Source organism: Astatotilapia calliptera, chromosome 7 (assembly GCF_900246225.1).
Source record: "Astatotilapia calliptera chromosome 7, fAstCal1.2, whole genome shotgun sequence".
Classification (NCBI taxonomy): domain Eukaryota; kingdom Metazoa; phylum Chordata; class Actinopteri; order Cichliformes; family Cichlidae; genus Astatotilapia; species Astatotilapia calliptera.
Window position 1 is genome coordinate 8,833,540 of NC_039308.1, and position 15,698 is coordinate 8,849,237.

At 39.6% G+C, this 15,698-nt stretch overlaps 1 protein-coding gene across 2 annotated transcripts in view; it reads right to left on the reverse strand.

Annotated features, from left to right (window-relative positions):
- Nucleotides 1-1,689: 1,689 nt before the first annotated feature.
- Nucleotides 1,690-15,698, reverse strand: part of crb2a (crumbs cell polarity complex component 2a) — a 47,385-nt gene continuing 33,376 nt past the window's right edge. For both annotated transcript variants that reach the window (XM_026172889.1, XM_026172890.1), the window contains exons 8-13: nucleotides 14,831-15,393; nucleotides 9,211-9,376; nucleotides 4,540-5,410; nucleotides 3,673-3,789; nucleotides 3,349-3,475; nucleotides 1,690-3,095 (exon numbers count right to left, since the gene is read on the reverse strand). In XM_026172889.1, coding sequence (XP_026028674.1) covers nucleotides 2,874-3,095; nucleotides 3,349-3,475; nucleotides 3,673-3,789; nucleotides 4,540-5,410; nucleotides 9,211-9,376; nucleotides 14,831-15,393 — 2,066 coding nt within the window. In that variant the 3' untranslated portion in view covers nucleotides 1,690-2,873. The remainder of the gene's footprint in view (nucleotides 3,096-3,348; nucleotides 3,476-3,672; nucleotides 3,790-4,539; nucleotides 5,411-9,210; nucleotides 9,377-14,830; nucleotides 15,394-15,698) is intronic.

The window sequence follows — 15,698 nt, forward strand, 5'->3', positions numbered from 1 at the left end:
GTCTTAAAGTCATAAAGACCTGGATCACCTCTAATTTTCTGCTTCTTAAATCTGATAAAATTGAGGTTATTTTACTCAGCCCTGAAAATCTTAGAAATATGGTATCTAACCAGATTGTCAAAGGAGCTTGCAAAGAAAAGCGTCTGGACTTCTTTAAGTTGCTTGAAGACGTTTCACCTCTCATCCGAGAAGCTTCTTCAGTTCTAAGGTCAAATGGTGGAGAGTCCCAGATATAAACCTAGTGGGAGTATCCCCCCACAGAGGGACAAAAGGACCCCCTGATGATCCTCTAATCGCCTGAGCCAAGGTGTGAAACTGGGTGTGGGTCCCAATCAGCCAGAGTTTCGGTTGAGTTCATTGTGAAACCTGGCCCCACCTTATCATGCGAATTCCTGAGGTCAGATGGCCCAGGATGTGAGTGGGCGTTAAGGCGTCTGGGAAGGGATCTCAAAACTGGATTATAGATGGCAGAGAGTTGGTGTCGTAAACCCCCGCCTCTGTTCAAAGATGGTCGCTCACAGTGGACATAGATGGCTTCTTTCACTCCTCTTTCAAACCATCTGTCCTCTCTGTCCAAAATGTGAACATTGGCGTCCTCGAAAGAGTGTCCTTTATCCTTAAGATGAAGATAGACTGCTGAGTCTTGTCCTGTGGAGGTGGCTCTTCTGTGTTGTGCCATGCGCTTGTGAAGTGGCTGTTTGGTCTCTCCAATGTAGAGGTCTGGGCATTCCTCGCTGCACTGTACAGCATACACCACATCGTCTTCTAGTAACACAAACGTCTTCAAGTAACTTAAAAAAGTCCAGACGCTTTTCTTTGCAAGCTCCTTTGACTACGATGACCTGGATGACTGAGAACCTTCACAGACCTATCTAACCAGATTCTTACTCTGGATGGCATTACCTTGGCCTCCAGTAACACTGTGAGGAACCTTGGAGTGATTTTTGACCAGGACATGTCCTTCAATGCACATATTAAACAAATATGTAGGACTGCTTTCTTCTATTTGTGCAATATCTTTAAAATTAGAAATATCCTGTCTCAGAGTGATGCTGGAAAACTAGTTCATGCATTTATTACTTTCAGGCTGGACTACTGTAATTCATTTTTATCAGGATGTCCTAAAAATTCCCAGAAAAGCCTTCAGTTAATCCAAAATGCTGCAGCAAGAGTGCTGACAGGGACTAGAAAGAGAGAGCATATTTCTCCTGTTTTGGCTTCCCTTCATTGGCTTCCTGTTAAATCCAGAATTGAATTCAAAATCCTGCTCCTCACATACAAGGTCTTAAATAATCAGGCCCCATCATACCTTAATGACCTTGTAGTACCATATCACCCTATTAGAGCACTTCACTCTCGCTCTGCAGGCCTACTTGTTGATCCTAGAGTATTTAAAATAGAATGGGAGGGAGAGCCTTCAGTTTTCAGGCCCTCCCATATGGAAAAGAAATAGAAAAAACTTATAAAAGACTTGCATAAGATGTGGCCTGCTTCATATAGTGAATCATATAACATCATATACTTTCTCATTACTTTCATATATTGTTTTAGTAAGTATCCAAAACATACAAGTTTCATTTATATAATTTTTTATGGGATCTTATATCTGTTTTTATTCTTGTATGCTTTTCATACAAGTTTCACATAAGACAGATACAAACTTTATAAGATTTATATATATCTTTTCCATATGGGCTTCTTCTATGGAACCAGCTTCTATCTTGGATTCGGAAGACAGACACTATCTTTACTTTTAAGATTAGGCTTAAAACTTTCCCTTTTTGCTAAAGCATACAGTTAGGGCTGGACCAGCTGATCCTGAATCCTGACTTAGTTATGATGCAATAGGTGTAGGCTGCTGGGGGATTCCCATGATGCATTGAGTATTTCTTCTTCACTCACCTTCCTCACTCACTATGAGTTAATAGACCATAGCTTCATGAAATACTTTTTAAGATATACCAAATGATCACATTTTCTCAAATTTGTATGCAAATCAGAGACAGTTTAGCAGAACCCTTGGTTGATTTGAGACCGAATGACCCTAATATCAAAAATGGGATGTTGTTTTTGTTTGTTTGCTTTTTTGAAAAAAACAAACAAAAAAAAGAAGAAAAAAACCTTGACAGAAAGAAAATCTGAGCACAAGAGACAATGAAAATCTAGACTAGAATTAAAAATAACAGCAAACAATTTAACTTTATCTCTACTGTCTAAATTCTTTATAACAAGCATTCTTCCTGGCCAAGCAGTAAAAACCTCTAATTGGCCTTTATTACATTTATAGATTTAATTAATGTGCATACAAGTGGACACAAATGTAAATAAATGTAATCTTTTACAAGAAAAAGCATTTCTAAAAATTGCTACAAAGTCCCATATTACCAGGAAAACTGAAAAATAAGTCATGTTGCCAAACATGTCTATCAGAAAAGAAAGAACAGTAAAGAGTTTTCTCAGAGCCATACTGTCTCCACTGGAGCAAAGTTTCCGGCAGCAGCACCACTGGTGTGCCATGAACCTGTTGGACATTTTCCAAAGGTGACCATGTAGTGGAGAGCTTATTTGTCCTCTGTTTAGCAGTTTTGAGCATAAAAAACTGGCATGATTTCTGATAAGAGGGGGTCATCAGAGGATAAATTGATGGCTATGAGTTCCTGAAGTTCATAGGGCTTATTTCCTCAGATGATGAAATATGCACAATTTACATTGTCAATATATTTTTGTAGCACAGGTCTATAAGGAGGGGGCTATAACATCAGATGAGCCTGGACATTCAGAGGATCTAACAGTTTGACAGTGACAGCCCTGTGCACCTCCCCACAGCATCGGATCACCTCTAGCTCCCTTTATCGATTTGTGTTCCTGTCAGATCAGATAAGCCTCTCCTCCGGTGGTACTTTGAGCATGCTGTCCATCTCTAGCCGGGCTCCAGCTAGTTCCTGAGCACTGGGGCTATAAGCGCCCTCTGACTGGCGCTTCTTCCTTGCTGTGAGCACTACAAAGGTCAAGCCAATAATCATTAGGAGAATGCACAGGCAGAGCAACGGGATCACAATTAGCAGCCAGGGGATTCCCTGTATACGGGCTTCTTTCTGCAGAGACAAAAAGTGTAGAGGTTTGGTCTTACTGATGGATGTTTCCATTACATAGTTTGATTTTCAGTCATTTCAAAATTAGAAAGATGTGAATCTAAATCAAGTTTATACTGCTGTTGTGAAACTTCATGTAAAATATGAAAAGTAATTTAGTTTGGGAAACACATATAATATATCATTCGTTAAATGTTGCAACTAAGTTATTGATCTCGTCTATCTAGCTCTGAAGAAGAAATTGAAGCGAACATACGTTACTGTCACAGACTGGACCACTATAACCGGGCGGGCATTCACATACAAACATGTTAAAGCGATCCAAACAGGAACCTCCATTTCTACAGGGGTTAGACCCACACTCATTGATCTCCATTTCACATCTGCAAGACAAAAATTACCTGAATTACCAGAAATTACCTGAAGTTAACATTAACTGTTACATTAACAACTCTGAAGCTAAGTCATATTTATGGTTATATATTTATATATATCCCCTCTACCATGATATACATACACACATGTGGTATTACTTAAATTTAGTAACAGTTAGAGTAAAATGACTCAGATGTGAGCTTACCTGGTGCCTGTGAAACCTGGCATGCATGTACAGTTAGCCCCCCACAGTCCATCATTGCAGACACCATCGTTTGCACACATAACATCTTTACCACACTGTATAGGAGGATAGACCCACCTGGAAGAAATAGTGTTTATCTTGGCAAGATGTGCAGGAATTCTTAAGTGCATGTGTAGTGTGTGCTAAATCTACAATGTTATTGTCTTTTCAAACTAATAAACAAAAAATTGTAAACAAAGACAGAAAAACAATAACGCTTCCTTGCATTTTTTTTTCAATTGTTAAGACAAATATGGTTTAAAATAGGGCAGATTAGTTGTGCTCTTAACTCACTCAGCACAAGCTGCTGGCAGCATGCATATCTTACATACACCATAGGAACAAAAGTATTGGGCAAAACATTTGAATCTTTCAATTTGAATGTTTTCAGTATCATGGCCATATGTATAATATCAAGCACCTAGTCATACAATCTGCCTTTACAAATATTCGTGAAAGAATGGGTCATTCTAAAGAGCTCACTGAATTTGAGCATAGTATTGTAATAGGATGCCAGTGCTGCAACAACTCATTTCAGGAAATTTCTTCAAGATCAGTGATCCATAATCACTCATAACTACTAATATTGCAAAGTGGTTTTAATTCAGCCATAAAGTGGATGACCATATAAAACAGAGTAGGATTGGCATTAACATCAGCAAAAAACATCAGTCTGCAGGGAGTTTTATGGAATGAATTTCTATGGCCGAGCAATTCCTCTAGGGGTAATGCACAGGTGGCCCAATACTTTTGTGTAGTTTGGCTTCACTACAGCAGTTCACCTTTAACTACAGGGAATAAACAAATGATCAATTAGTGAGAACTCACTGGCAGTGTGGGCCCCTGTACTCCTTAGGGCATATGCAGGTGTACATGTTGGGTCCATCCTGACAGGTTCCTCCATGTTCACAATTATGATGCTCACACTCATCAATATCTTCATCACAGAGAGTGCCAGCATATCCCAGGTGGCAATTGCACTGAAAACCAGCCAAGTAGTCCTTACAGCTTCCATGAACACAGGGCTGAGATGCACAGTCATCAGTGTCCATCTCACACTGGTCTCCCTCCCAACCAGAGTTGCAGATACATCCAAATTTATTAAAGAGGTCTTCACACGTGCCTCCGTTTAGACATGGATCTGAATCACAAACAGGGGTACCAGTGCAGCCCAAATAAATCTTTGGTTTTCCAATTAAATGAAACTGAGAAGGTTGTGGGGCCTTATAATCATCCACAAAAGGAAGGTAAACTCCTCCGAGCCTCACTGCACCCATGCAACCATTGAAGCTCTCTGCAAGGGCTAGTAACGCCCCCTTCTGATTGAGAAAGCGAATACTACCTGTGCGCTCTGGCACACTGTTAGCATCTGTGATTCCATCCACAGTGATGATCCAGGGGGAGGCTTTGCGGTCCTTTTCAGTCATGGAAATGTTCACGCGGTGCCAGCTCCCGTCTGCAACCTGACGGACGCCTGTAAAGGTCAGAGGCTCAAAGCTGTTGCTTAGCTGGATCTCCACCCGGACTGATGAGTCCAACAGACCCACCATTAGGAGATCAGAGCCCCAGGAGGCCCTCAGGAGCACAGCATTTTCTGACCGGGTCCTCAACTCCATGTATATGTTAGTGACAGGCTCAACCAGGGAGCCTCCAGAACTGTACTGCACAGCGTTGTTCTCAAATGTGGCATTATAAACACCTAGGAGTCAAAATGAACAAAATGAACAATTTTTCCTTATTATTTCAAAATATGGATGTCATGTAGAAGATATTCTCCAAATTGCCTGTAGATTTGAAAGTGAGAGTGAATGGTTGTCTGTGTCTATGTGTTTGCCCTGCGACAGACTGGTGACCTGTCCAGGGTGAACCCTCCCTCTCGCCCTAAGACAGCTGGGATAGGCTACAGCCCCCCCCCCCCCACCCCAATATATTGAAAAAAAAAAACCCGTTTAGGAGTGATTTTTTGGATGTGCCACTGCTCTCTGTTGAGTGTGGGAGAAACGTGCTTGCACATAGACACATGGACTGAAATGGACCTTATATGTTTACCTCCCTAACTCACCTCCAGTAACATTACAGGTTGTGTGAACACTGTGCAAACTACCCAGAGAGTGTTCTTCCTGTATCTGAGCTAGTTACCCTGGACACTGATCTTCTTTTGCCCAGGCTTACTGCTGAAGATCTTCTCCCTGTGGCTGAATCAGTTACCCCTGAGTCTGGTGATATACTGACCTCTGCAACACTTGATTCAGAGGGTAAGCTCCTCCTAAACCATTCCTCTTAGCTTTATTTTTTTAACCAGTACCATTGATCCATATGTGCATTTGCTAATAGTAAATCATCTTTAATTCTTAATCAAAAAATATAATCAAAGTATAAGTCTAATCGATATGTTGAATTACAAATGTAGTTTGAGTAATGACAATGATTCTAATGTCTGAATTTTGTGTGTGTAGACATTATCCAGCTTTCATCGTGGCAGATTAATGCCTTTGTGTGTCTGAGACTGGCTGCAGGAATGTGAAAGATAGGAAATGTGTGTCTGACACATCATTATACATAATTCTGAACATAGAGTCATAATTAAATGTGATATTGCTGATAGTTAATCGTACTTAACTACTTAATACTGATCAGAATATAATCAGGTATAAGATTAAGCAGTAAAATGAATACAAAAATATAATCTATGAAATTAATAACAGGCCTCTCACTTAGGTTTTGTGTAGAGTGGCCTTTTTATTCCGTCATAGCCTTCGAGGCTGCATGTGTATGTGTGCACAAGAAGGATTGGGAGACTTTAACATATATGATTTAAAAAATAAATTATGCTGAGCATATTGTAAATCACAAACACAAGTGTTTTCAAGATAAAAAGTGTGATTGAGCTAATGAAAAATCTAGTTGAAGTTAAATAGCATAAACTAAATGAAACATGAGGGAAAGTATATTGACATGTGATGGAATTAATGATAAATCTTGTTAAAATACAACACAGAAAATAAAAAAAAATGTAATGAAGGGATTTCAATTGTGTTTTAAATCATTTTGAAGTAAGAAAGAGAGAAGGAAAAAGGATGATAAGGTGTGGCAATAAATTGGCAACAACAGTGATAGGATGTCACAATGTGTGAAGCAAGAGGTAATCTCAGAAGACATGATATCCAAAAAAGATTTTTTCTTAGATGATTATATTTTCATAGGCAAGTATTAGTTAGCTTTTTATTCGCACTTTGAGAACTATAGTCATATAGGAAAACATATTGCAGTATTTGTGACTTATATGGCTTTTTCATATAAGTACTGAAAGTAATAGACAATTTTTATTGTCTTCTCACTGAAAGTGTTTCATAATCAGAAAACCTTGATTTTTATAACTGGGGAAAAAGTAATTGTGAAGAACTGTTTTTGTTTTACTGTTGTATTTTATCAAATGACTTCAGTTTAACGAGTTATTACACAAAGAAGACCTACAGGCAAGATCATTTTATTAAATCCACTTTGAAGCACTTTGGGCTGTTCCTTAACCGATTCAGTGTTAAGTGTGAAATGTCAAAAAATAATGAAATACAATGTATTGCCAAAAGTATCCACTCGCCGATCTAAATAATTGGAAAGTAAAGTGTCGGACACACACCACTACACAGTGTAGAACCACTCGACTCTGGAGTCTATCTGGCAATCCAATGGGCGAGGCTGGGTATGGTGGTTGCCAAGAGAACAGTACTTGTCTGACTGCACAGGGCTGAGTGTAAAGTTTGGTGGAGAGGGATTATGGTGTGGGGTTGTTTTTCAGGAGTTAGGCTCAGCCCCTTAGTATCAATGAAAAAACTCTTAATGATTCATGATACCAGGATATTTTGGACAATTTCATGCTCCCAACTTTGTGGGAACAGTTTGGGAACAGTCTGTTCCTGTTCCAACATGGCCGCACACCAATGCACAAAGCAAGGTCCATAAAGACATGAAGACCTTGACTGGCCTACACAGAGTACTGACCACAACTCGACAGAACCCCTTGGGATTAATTAGAGCAGAGACTACAAAGCCGGGCCTTCTCGTCCAACATGAGTGTCTGACCTCACAAATGTGCTTCTCAAAGAATGGTCAAAAATTCCTTTAAACACACTCCTAAACATTAAGGAAAGCCTTCCCAAAAGAGTTGAAGCTGTTGTAACTGCAACAGGTGGGATAGCATTATATTTAATGTCACTTGAGATGTCACTCAAATTTCATATAGGTAGATAAACAAATACTTTTGGTAATATAGTGTATCTAAGAATCTGGTTTCGGATTTTGTACTAAAACAGTTACTATTATTACTATTTATTATTTTGCAATAATATTTTATCTTTTTTGTTAATTATCTGTTGGACAAATAAACTAATTATATTTATTCTTTACTTTCAGCCCTTGGTTTTTGTGTGCCTAGGGAAACAAGAGAATCTGCCTGGGTGGTAGGCAGTGTTGGTCAAGTTACTTGAAAAAAGTAATCAGTAACTAATTACTGATTACTTCCCCCCAAAAGTAATCCCGTTACTTTACTGATTACTTATTTTCAAAAGTAATTAATTACTTAGTTACTTAGTTACTTTTTAAAAACACGATTTACAACCTGAATAGGTGATAAAGCGATAGATCTTTCAGCCCAATTCTACTTTTTCTGCATAATCCATCATACAAAATGTAATCAAATGGAAAAGTCTCTTTTTTTTAACTTGTTTTATCAGTTTTAATCTTTTAACTCTATGCATCAAGCAAAAATTTAATTATATGCAACATTCGCTGACTTGAATAAATTAGTTTAACATTTAAACCTATTTTCTACACATTCCAGCACATAAAATAAAATATTTTTTGTGTTTACACTCACTCTTTCAAATAGATGCAAGTAAAACGCAGCAGAAAAAAAATAAAGTCAAAGACTCAGCGGTCTTGTTGCTCTATTTTCACCTGTAAAGCAGGACTAGGGGTAGGCGGAGGTTTACCTTGGTGCAGGTGTGCCGCGGTCAGTTGTGCATTACGTCGTTGCGCACTCGGTGCTTGCTTGGAAGTTTAGGGGTTTTTTTCGCTGTAAAAAGAAGTTTTCTTCCCACGCACGATGGACGCTAATGTTTTTGTCACTTTTTATGGAATCAAACTCAAAGTAAGGTCAGTACTTCCACGCTTTAAATGCTGCACGCTCATACTCTCTCCCACAATCGATATGTGATCCATTGTTGATCTGCACACAGCTGTTGTCACTGTCGTGAGACATTCTCGCAAAGAAATCACGGTTTTAGTAACGCAGTAACGCAGCGTTCCTACGGGAAGTAACGGTAATCTAATTACCGTTTTTGCAATAGTAATCCCTTACTTTACTCGTTACTTGAAAAAAGTAATCAGATTACAGTAACGCGTTACAAGTAACGCGTTACTGCCCATCTCTGGTGGTAGGCGAACAGAAATATATATTTTTTGCTCCATGGCATAATAGGAGTTGAAGTTTTATAAACTTACATTCATATCCATCAGGTAGATCCACACAATGGCCACCATTGACACATGGGTGGCTGACACACCACACACGTTCTTTGCAGGTCTTCCCAGTGTATTCCTCAGAACAAGAACATGTAAAATCGTTGAATGTGATGGTACACCATCCTCCATTTTGGCAAGGCTTCATCTATAAAAGGAAGCATGCAGATTACATTTTTGTAGAACAATGAACTGATATGGAAATAATCAATTACATTTTATTATTTGATTAAAATAATTTTATTTATATAGTGCAAAATCACACCAACATTTGGTTTGATTAATTACGGCCCTACAATAATACAGAGAAAAGACAGAAAATTTAAACAATAAGATGACCTCCTATAAACAAGGGCCTTGGTGACAGTGGGAAAGAAAAACTCCCTTTTAGCAGGAAAAACCTCTGGCAGAACCAGGCTTAGGGAGGGGCAGTGATCTGCTGTGACTGGTTGGGAGTAAAGGGAAGAAAACAGGACAAAGGCAGTGGAAGAGAGACAGAGATTAATAATAACTAATAATTAAATGCAGAGTTGTGTAAAAACACAAGGGGTGAGAGAAGGAGAAACACTTCAGCCCCAGCTAGGCCTATTGCAATGTAACTAAGGGAGGATTTGGGGTTACCTGATCCAGCCCTAACTATATGTTTTATCAAAAAAAAAAAAAGCCGAATTTTAAAAGCAGAGAGGGTATCTGTCTCCTGAATCCAAACTGGAAGCTGCCTCCACAGAAGAGTGGCCTGAAAGCTGGAGATCTGCCTCCCTCTACTTTTACATACCTCAGGAACCACAAGAAAACCAGCAGTCTAAGAGTGAAGTGGTCTTTTTGGGTGATATGTTACTTGGATGTCTTTAAGATAGGATATTTTATTATTATTATTATCTGATTATTCAAGACCTTGTAAGTGAGCAGAGTGTCACAGGCTGGGTGAGCTGCGGAAAAATTCCACTGGGTTCCTGATTCACCTGTGTCCACATTACTTAAGAACTGCGTTGACGTCTCTTCACCATCAGTTTGTCAACTAATCCATGTTGGTAACAGGCTCTCACACTCTCTCACTGCTATTGTTTCTAGTCCTTGCACTTCCCTTGTTATCTTGTGCTGCAGTTTTCTGGTCACATCTCAGCTCCGTTCTTCAGCTTCGCTCACTCCTCGGATTCCCAGTCATACTCATTGTTACTGGGAAAACTTCCTGCTCAACACCCGCCTGCCCTCCTGCCACCATTGCTCACAGGATTTCTTGGAACCCAGGGTAGTCATTTCTCTCTGTTCAGCTCACCTGGAATTTCACCTCCTCCTCTTAAAGTACCTCTGACTCCACCTGCAGCACAAGCTATTCCCTCTTTTAAGATCCACATTCACCTGGAGAAGTTCTCATTCACTCATTCATTCACTCTAACCTCCTTTTCCCTTTCCGTTCAGTGCAATAACTTGTATTACCTGCCACGACTCAGTCCTCCTCACTAGTCCTCCCAGGCCCAAACCCCTCATCCATCAAAGTTAAATGTTGTGTTCACTTTAAGTTTGCTACTTTTCTATGCCAAGTTATTATTCTGTTTGTTGCAAAGATAATAAAGTCTATTAAAACTACTTCAGCTGACTCCGCACTTGGTTCTGCACTTCGGTCCAGCTTCATGTTGCGGGAATTGCCGTCTTGTGTGTGACTGGGTGCAGTAAGGAGTGTATGTGATGTGTGTGTGAGCATGCGCATGAAGGAAACGCGGGGGAGCGAAAGAGAGAAAAATGGAGAGAGTGTGTCATGGGTAGAGAGGGCGACCGGGAGCAGCGTTCTAACGGGCTACAGGCTATGCAGTGTGTTTTCGAAGTGTGCAGTACTGTTATTAAAGCCTCATCTCTTCAGTACTCTCTGGGCCCTCGGCTGATTTCTGTCTGCCTCACTACTCCACAAAAGTGAAGGGAGTTAACCCCGAAGGAGGACAAACTTCGGCCCTGGAGGAAGCATCTCCCCTCGTGTCTCCCGACCACGGTCAGGGGACTGACGGCGAGGAATGGTTAACATTCAGTACAGGCCTTTGGCCCCCTTTGACACAGAGGGATTTAAAATTTGATTCTGGATTTAACAGGGAGCCAATGATGTGAAGCCAGTATGTGTGAAATATGCTCTTTCTTTCTAGTCCCTGTCAGTACTTTTGCTGCAGCAATTTTGGTTCAAATGGAGGCTTTTCATGGAGTTTTGGGGAAATCCTGAAAATAATGAATTACAGTAGTCCAGAAGTAATAAAGTAATATTACTAGTAGTAATAAATGCATGGAAAAGCTTTTCAACATCACTCGGAGAAATTTTAGGTCAATTTTAAGACTTTCCTGCAGTTTAAACTAATTGGTGTGTGTTATCTGTCTTCATGGTTAGATAAAGTTGGGTGTCATCGACATAGCAATGGAAACGTATGCTATCCCTTCTAATGATACTGCCGAAGGGAAGCATGTATAATGTAAGAACAACTGGTCCTAGCACAGAACCCTGTGGAACTCCATAATTGACCTTAGTGTGTGAAGAAGACTCTCTAAGCCTCTAAAAGGATTTACAAATGAACAAATTTGTCACGGTTCTGGGTCCGTCGGACCCAGTAGTTTGAGTTTTATTATGTTTTGGTTTTAGTTTGCATCAGGGATTGTTTTCTTGTTCTCTTGTAGTGTTGATTATGATGATGTTTATTATTTGAGTTTCATGTTTCTGTGGTGTTTAGGATTTGTTCTTCAGTTGTGTCTGCTTAGTATTTGTCTAGCTCCATGTGCCATTTTCTGTCTGTCTCTCTATGTCGAGTTTGTGTCTTAGTGTGATGGTTGCTTGTTCCTGTTTTATTGTGATGGTCTGCGTCTCATGTGAGTGTGTTCAGTTTTACCTTTGTCTCGTCTTGTTGATTATTCCCAGCTGTGTCCACCACCTGTGTGTAATTCCCCTGTGATTCTCTGTGTATTTAAGTCATGTCTGCCGTCATTGTAGTTGCTGGTCCGTCTGTGTATTCCACCCTGCGTCATCTGTGTGTTTCCCTGCTGTCAACCGCTAAGTGTTTCTGCTCATGTTCAGGTTCGTGTTCTGTAGTTAGTTTGTTCCCAGTCTAGTTAGTCATAGCTCCCTTTGCCGTTTGTATTTACTTTCATGCTCAATAAACCACCTTCACACCTTCACGACTGCCTGCGTTTGGATCCTCCTTCATTGCCTCCACACGGCTCACCTCACTTCGCCGTGACAAAATTGGAATCTATTACATAGACATGATTCAAATCACTGCAGTGCAGTGCTTTAATACCTACAGCATGCTCTTATTGCTGTAATAAAATATTTTGGTCAACAGTATGGAACGCTGAGGTCTTGCAGGACAAGCACGGAGAAGGTTAAAAATGATCCTTCTAGGATCATTTTTAACCTTCACTAGCACTATTTCAGGACAGTGATGAGCTCTAAAACATGACTAAAACTCTTTAAATAAAACATTTCTCTGTAGCTGTTTTGTAATTCTTTCAAGAATTTTAGAGATAAAAAGAAGTTAGATTGGCTTGCAGATATCCAGTTTATACATGTAAATGGATAGTCCTCTTCACACAGCTACTTTCTTCAGTCACTTTTTTTTCAATCTCTGTGTTTATACACCTCTCTGCATTTAATTATTAGTTATTATTAATTTCTCCCTCTCTTCCACAGTGTCAGTGTCCTGTCTTCCTCCCCTAACCCAGCTAGACATTGCAAATTGCTGCCCCCCTCTGAGCATGGTTCTGCTCGAGGTTTCTTCCTGTTAAAAAGGAGTTTTTCCTTCCCAATGCAAAGTGCTTGCTCCAAGGGGGTCATATCATTGTTGTAATTTTCTGTTTTCTCTACATTATTGTAGTTTTTTTTTTAAAACTAAAGTGTAAAGTACCTTGAAACTTGTGATTTGGCTAAATATAAACAGAATTTAATTAAATTGAATGCTAAGCTTATTTATGGAGTTCCACAGAATTAGGCGCTATGACATTATACATGCTTCCGTTAGCAGTGTCATTAGAAGGCATAGCATGTATTTTCAATACTATGCGAATGATACCGAAGATTATCTATCCATGAAGCCAGATAACATACCATACAGTTTAACAAGTAGTTAAACTGCAGGAATGTCTTAAAGGTTTAAAGACCTAAATTCAGATAAAAATAACCTCAAATTTTCTGGTTCTAAACTCAGGTTATTGTATTCACCCCTAGAAATCTTAGGAATATGATGTCTAACTAGTTGTCTACTCTGTATGGCATTACCTTGACATCCAGTAACCCTGTGAAGAATCCTGAAGTCATTTTTGGCCAGGATATGTCCAATGCGTATATTAAACAAATATGCAGGACTGCTTTCCTTTTATTTGTGCAATATCTTGAAAATGAGAAACATCAACCAAGGCAGCCCTACAACATCCAGTGCCTTTGGGAACTCAGGGCGAACCTCATGCATCCCAGCCTGAAGGCCTGGCAGAGAGAGCCTTGTTCAGCTTGCAGGTCCTTCTTCTGGGAACCAGCTTCCAGCTTGGATTGGGGAGACAGACACCCTCTCTACTTTTAAGATTAGGCTTAAAACTTTCCTTTTTAATAAAGCAAATATTTAGGGCTGGATTAGATGACCCTGAATTTTCCCTTAGTTACACTGCAATTGGTCAAGGCTGCAGGAAGCTGTTTTAATGCCATATGTCAGAACAAAATCCAGTGTGATTAAAATAATGTGTGGTTTCTTTTACATTTTGAGAGAAGCCAGTTGAGTCTAATAATTGATAATTGACTTAATGCTGTGTTGAGTCTGTCATTTTCAGTATCTACACAGATCTTAAAATCAATAATTACATAACATAATAACAATAATTATTTCATATCACATGAGCACTAAATCAGGGGTGTTGATTCATATAAACTAACGTAATCATCTTACTGTAACCAGTTTTCTGTAAGGCAGAATAAATCAAAGAAAGGTTTGTTGGTCGATTAATAATTGATGTACTAAGAGAGACCTAATCTTTAATAATAATGGGGTTTCGGGGGGATAACAGGAAGTGATGAGCTACAGAGAGAATTGCAAGACTGCAACTCTGCTTTCTCGTCCTGATTCTGCATAGACACGTTTTTGAGGGTTTAATAAATTTGGCCAGATTTCTAGAAATGAAAGCTGCTCCATCCAAAGTGGAATAGTGGGATGGATGCTGTCTCTTCTAACAAGACCAGGTTTTCCCCAGACGTTTCCCAATCATCTACCAACATGAAGTGAGAGCCGCCCAGAACTGTTGGCTTCGGACTAGTATCAAAATGGTCTGTGTTTCATTTATAACACTTTCCCCTTTGGGTCATATTTTAACAAAGTGGGTACCATTTTGGCCTAAATATCACCTCATTAGTTTAGAGAATGGTTTAAGGAAAAGTGTAACCTGTCTTTTTATAATAGCAGTTTACTGATGTCCATTAAATACATCATAAGCAGACAGTTAAGTTACTTTTTCAAAAAGACAATAGTTACACACTCACTGAGAACTACACATCCAAACAACATGAAGGTGAACAACATACCTAAAGGTATTTTTCACAAGAACACAAAGACACAAAAGAATATAAAAAGATTTAGGAGGTTTGTCCTACCTTGCAGGTATTGTCACTGACACATCCCTTCTTTACATTCTCAGAATAGGTTAATGAATAAATGTCCACTTTATTCAAGGTGTTCCAACCATCCACATCCAAATGCACGGAGTCTAAACGAAGATCCTGAAGGCAACCTTTGAAACGTCCCCCCCAGGTATCAGAGGGCCATTCCTTTGGAAGTCCTCCCACATAGGCCTGATCTCCACTGTTAACACTAACTTCAGGGATCTCTCCCATTCTGTAGCGAATTCCCGCATGCTCAAAGATGACCTGTCTGTGTTGCACTTCCACCTGCAGAAGCTGCTTCTCACCATTAGTCACAAATATTGGAGCTGTAAGTGGAGCACTACTTGGCAGAGAGCTAACAAAAACCCTCCCCATGCCCAGGTAAACTGAGAAGTAGGCCTCCTCTGTGGGCCTCCTCAGCTGGAAAAGCAACCCATCTGGCTTTAAAGAGCGCAGGATGAAAGACACACTGAAGCTGCTCCCGTGGCTTTTAACAATATCATATCCACTGGAACTCACTGTGTCTTCATGGTTGTAGGTCCACCAAGAAAATTCTGTCAGGGAACAATAATTGAACTACATTAAAAACATCATGTACACCTCTGCAACAATGCCCCAGGGTGTTCCATTAATAACGTCCAGTTATATTTTATGTTTAGCACACATCTAAGTTAAAATGTTCTGTAAAAAACATGTACACCTGGATGTCTGTAGTAAAAGTAGTAAAGTCTACATTAGGTGATAGCAAGGTAACTGGACATGTATTTGTGTTGTAATTTCTGTTTTTCTGACCACTCAAAGCACTTTTACACTAAAAACCATATTCACTCATTCATACAGATAGTTTATACATAGCTTT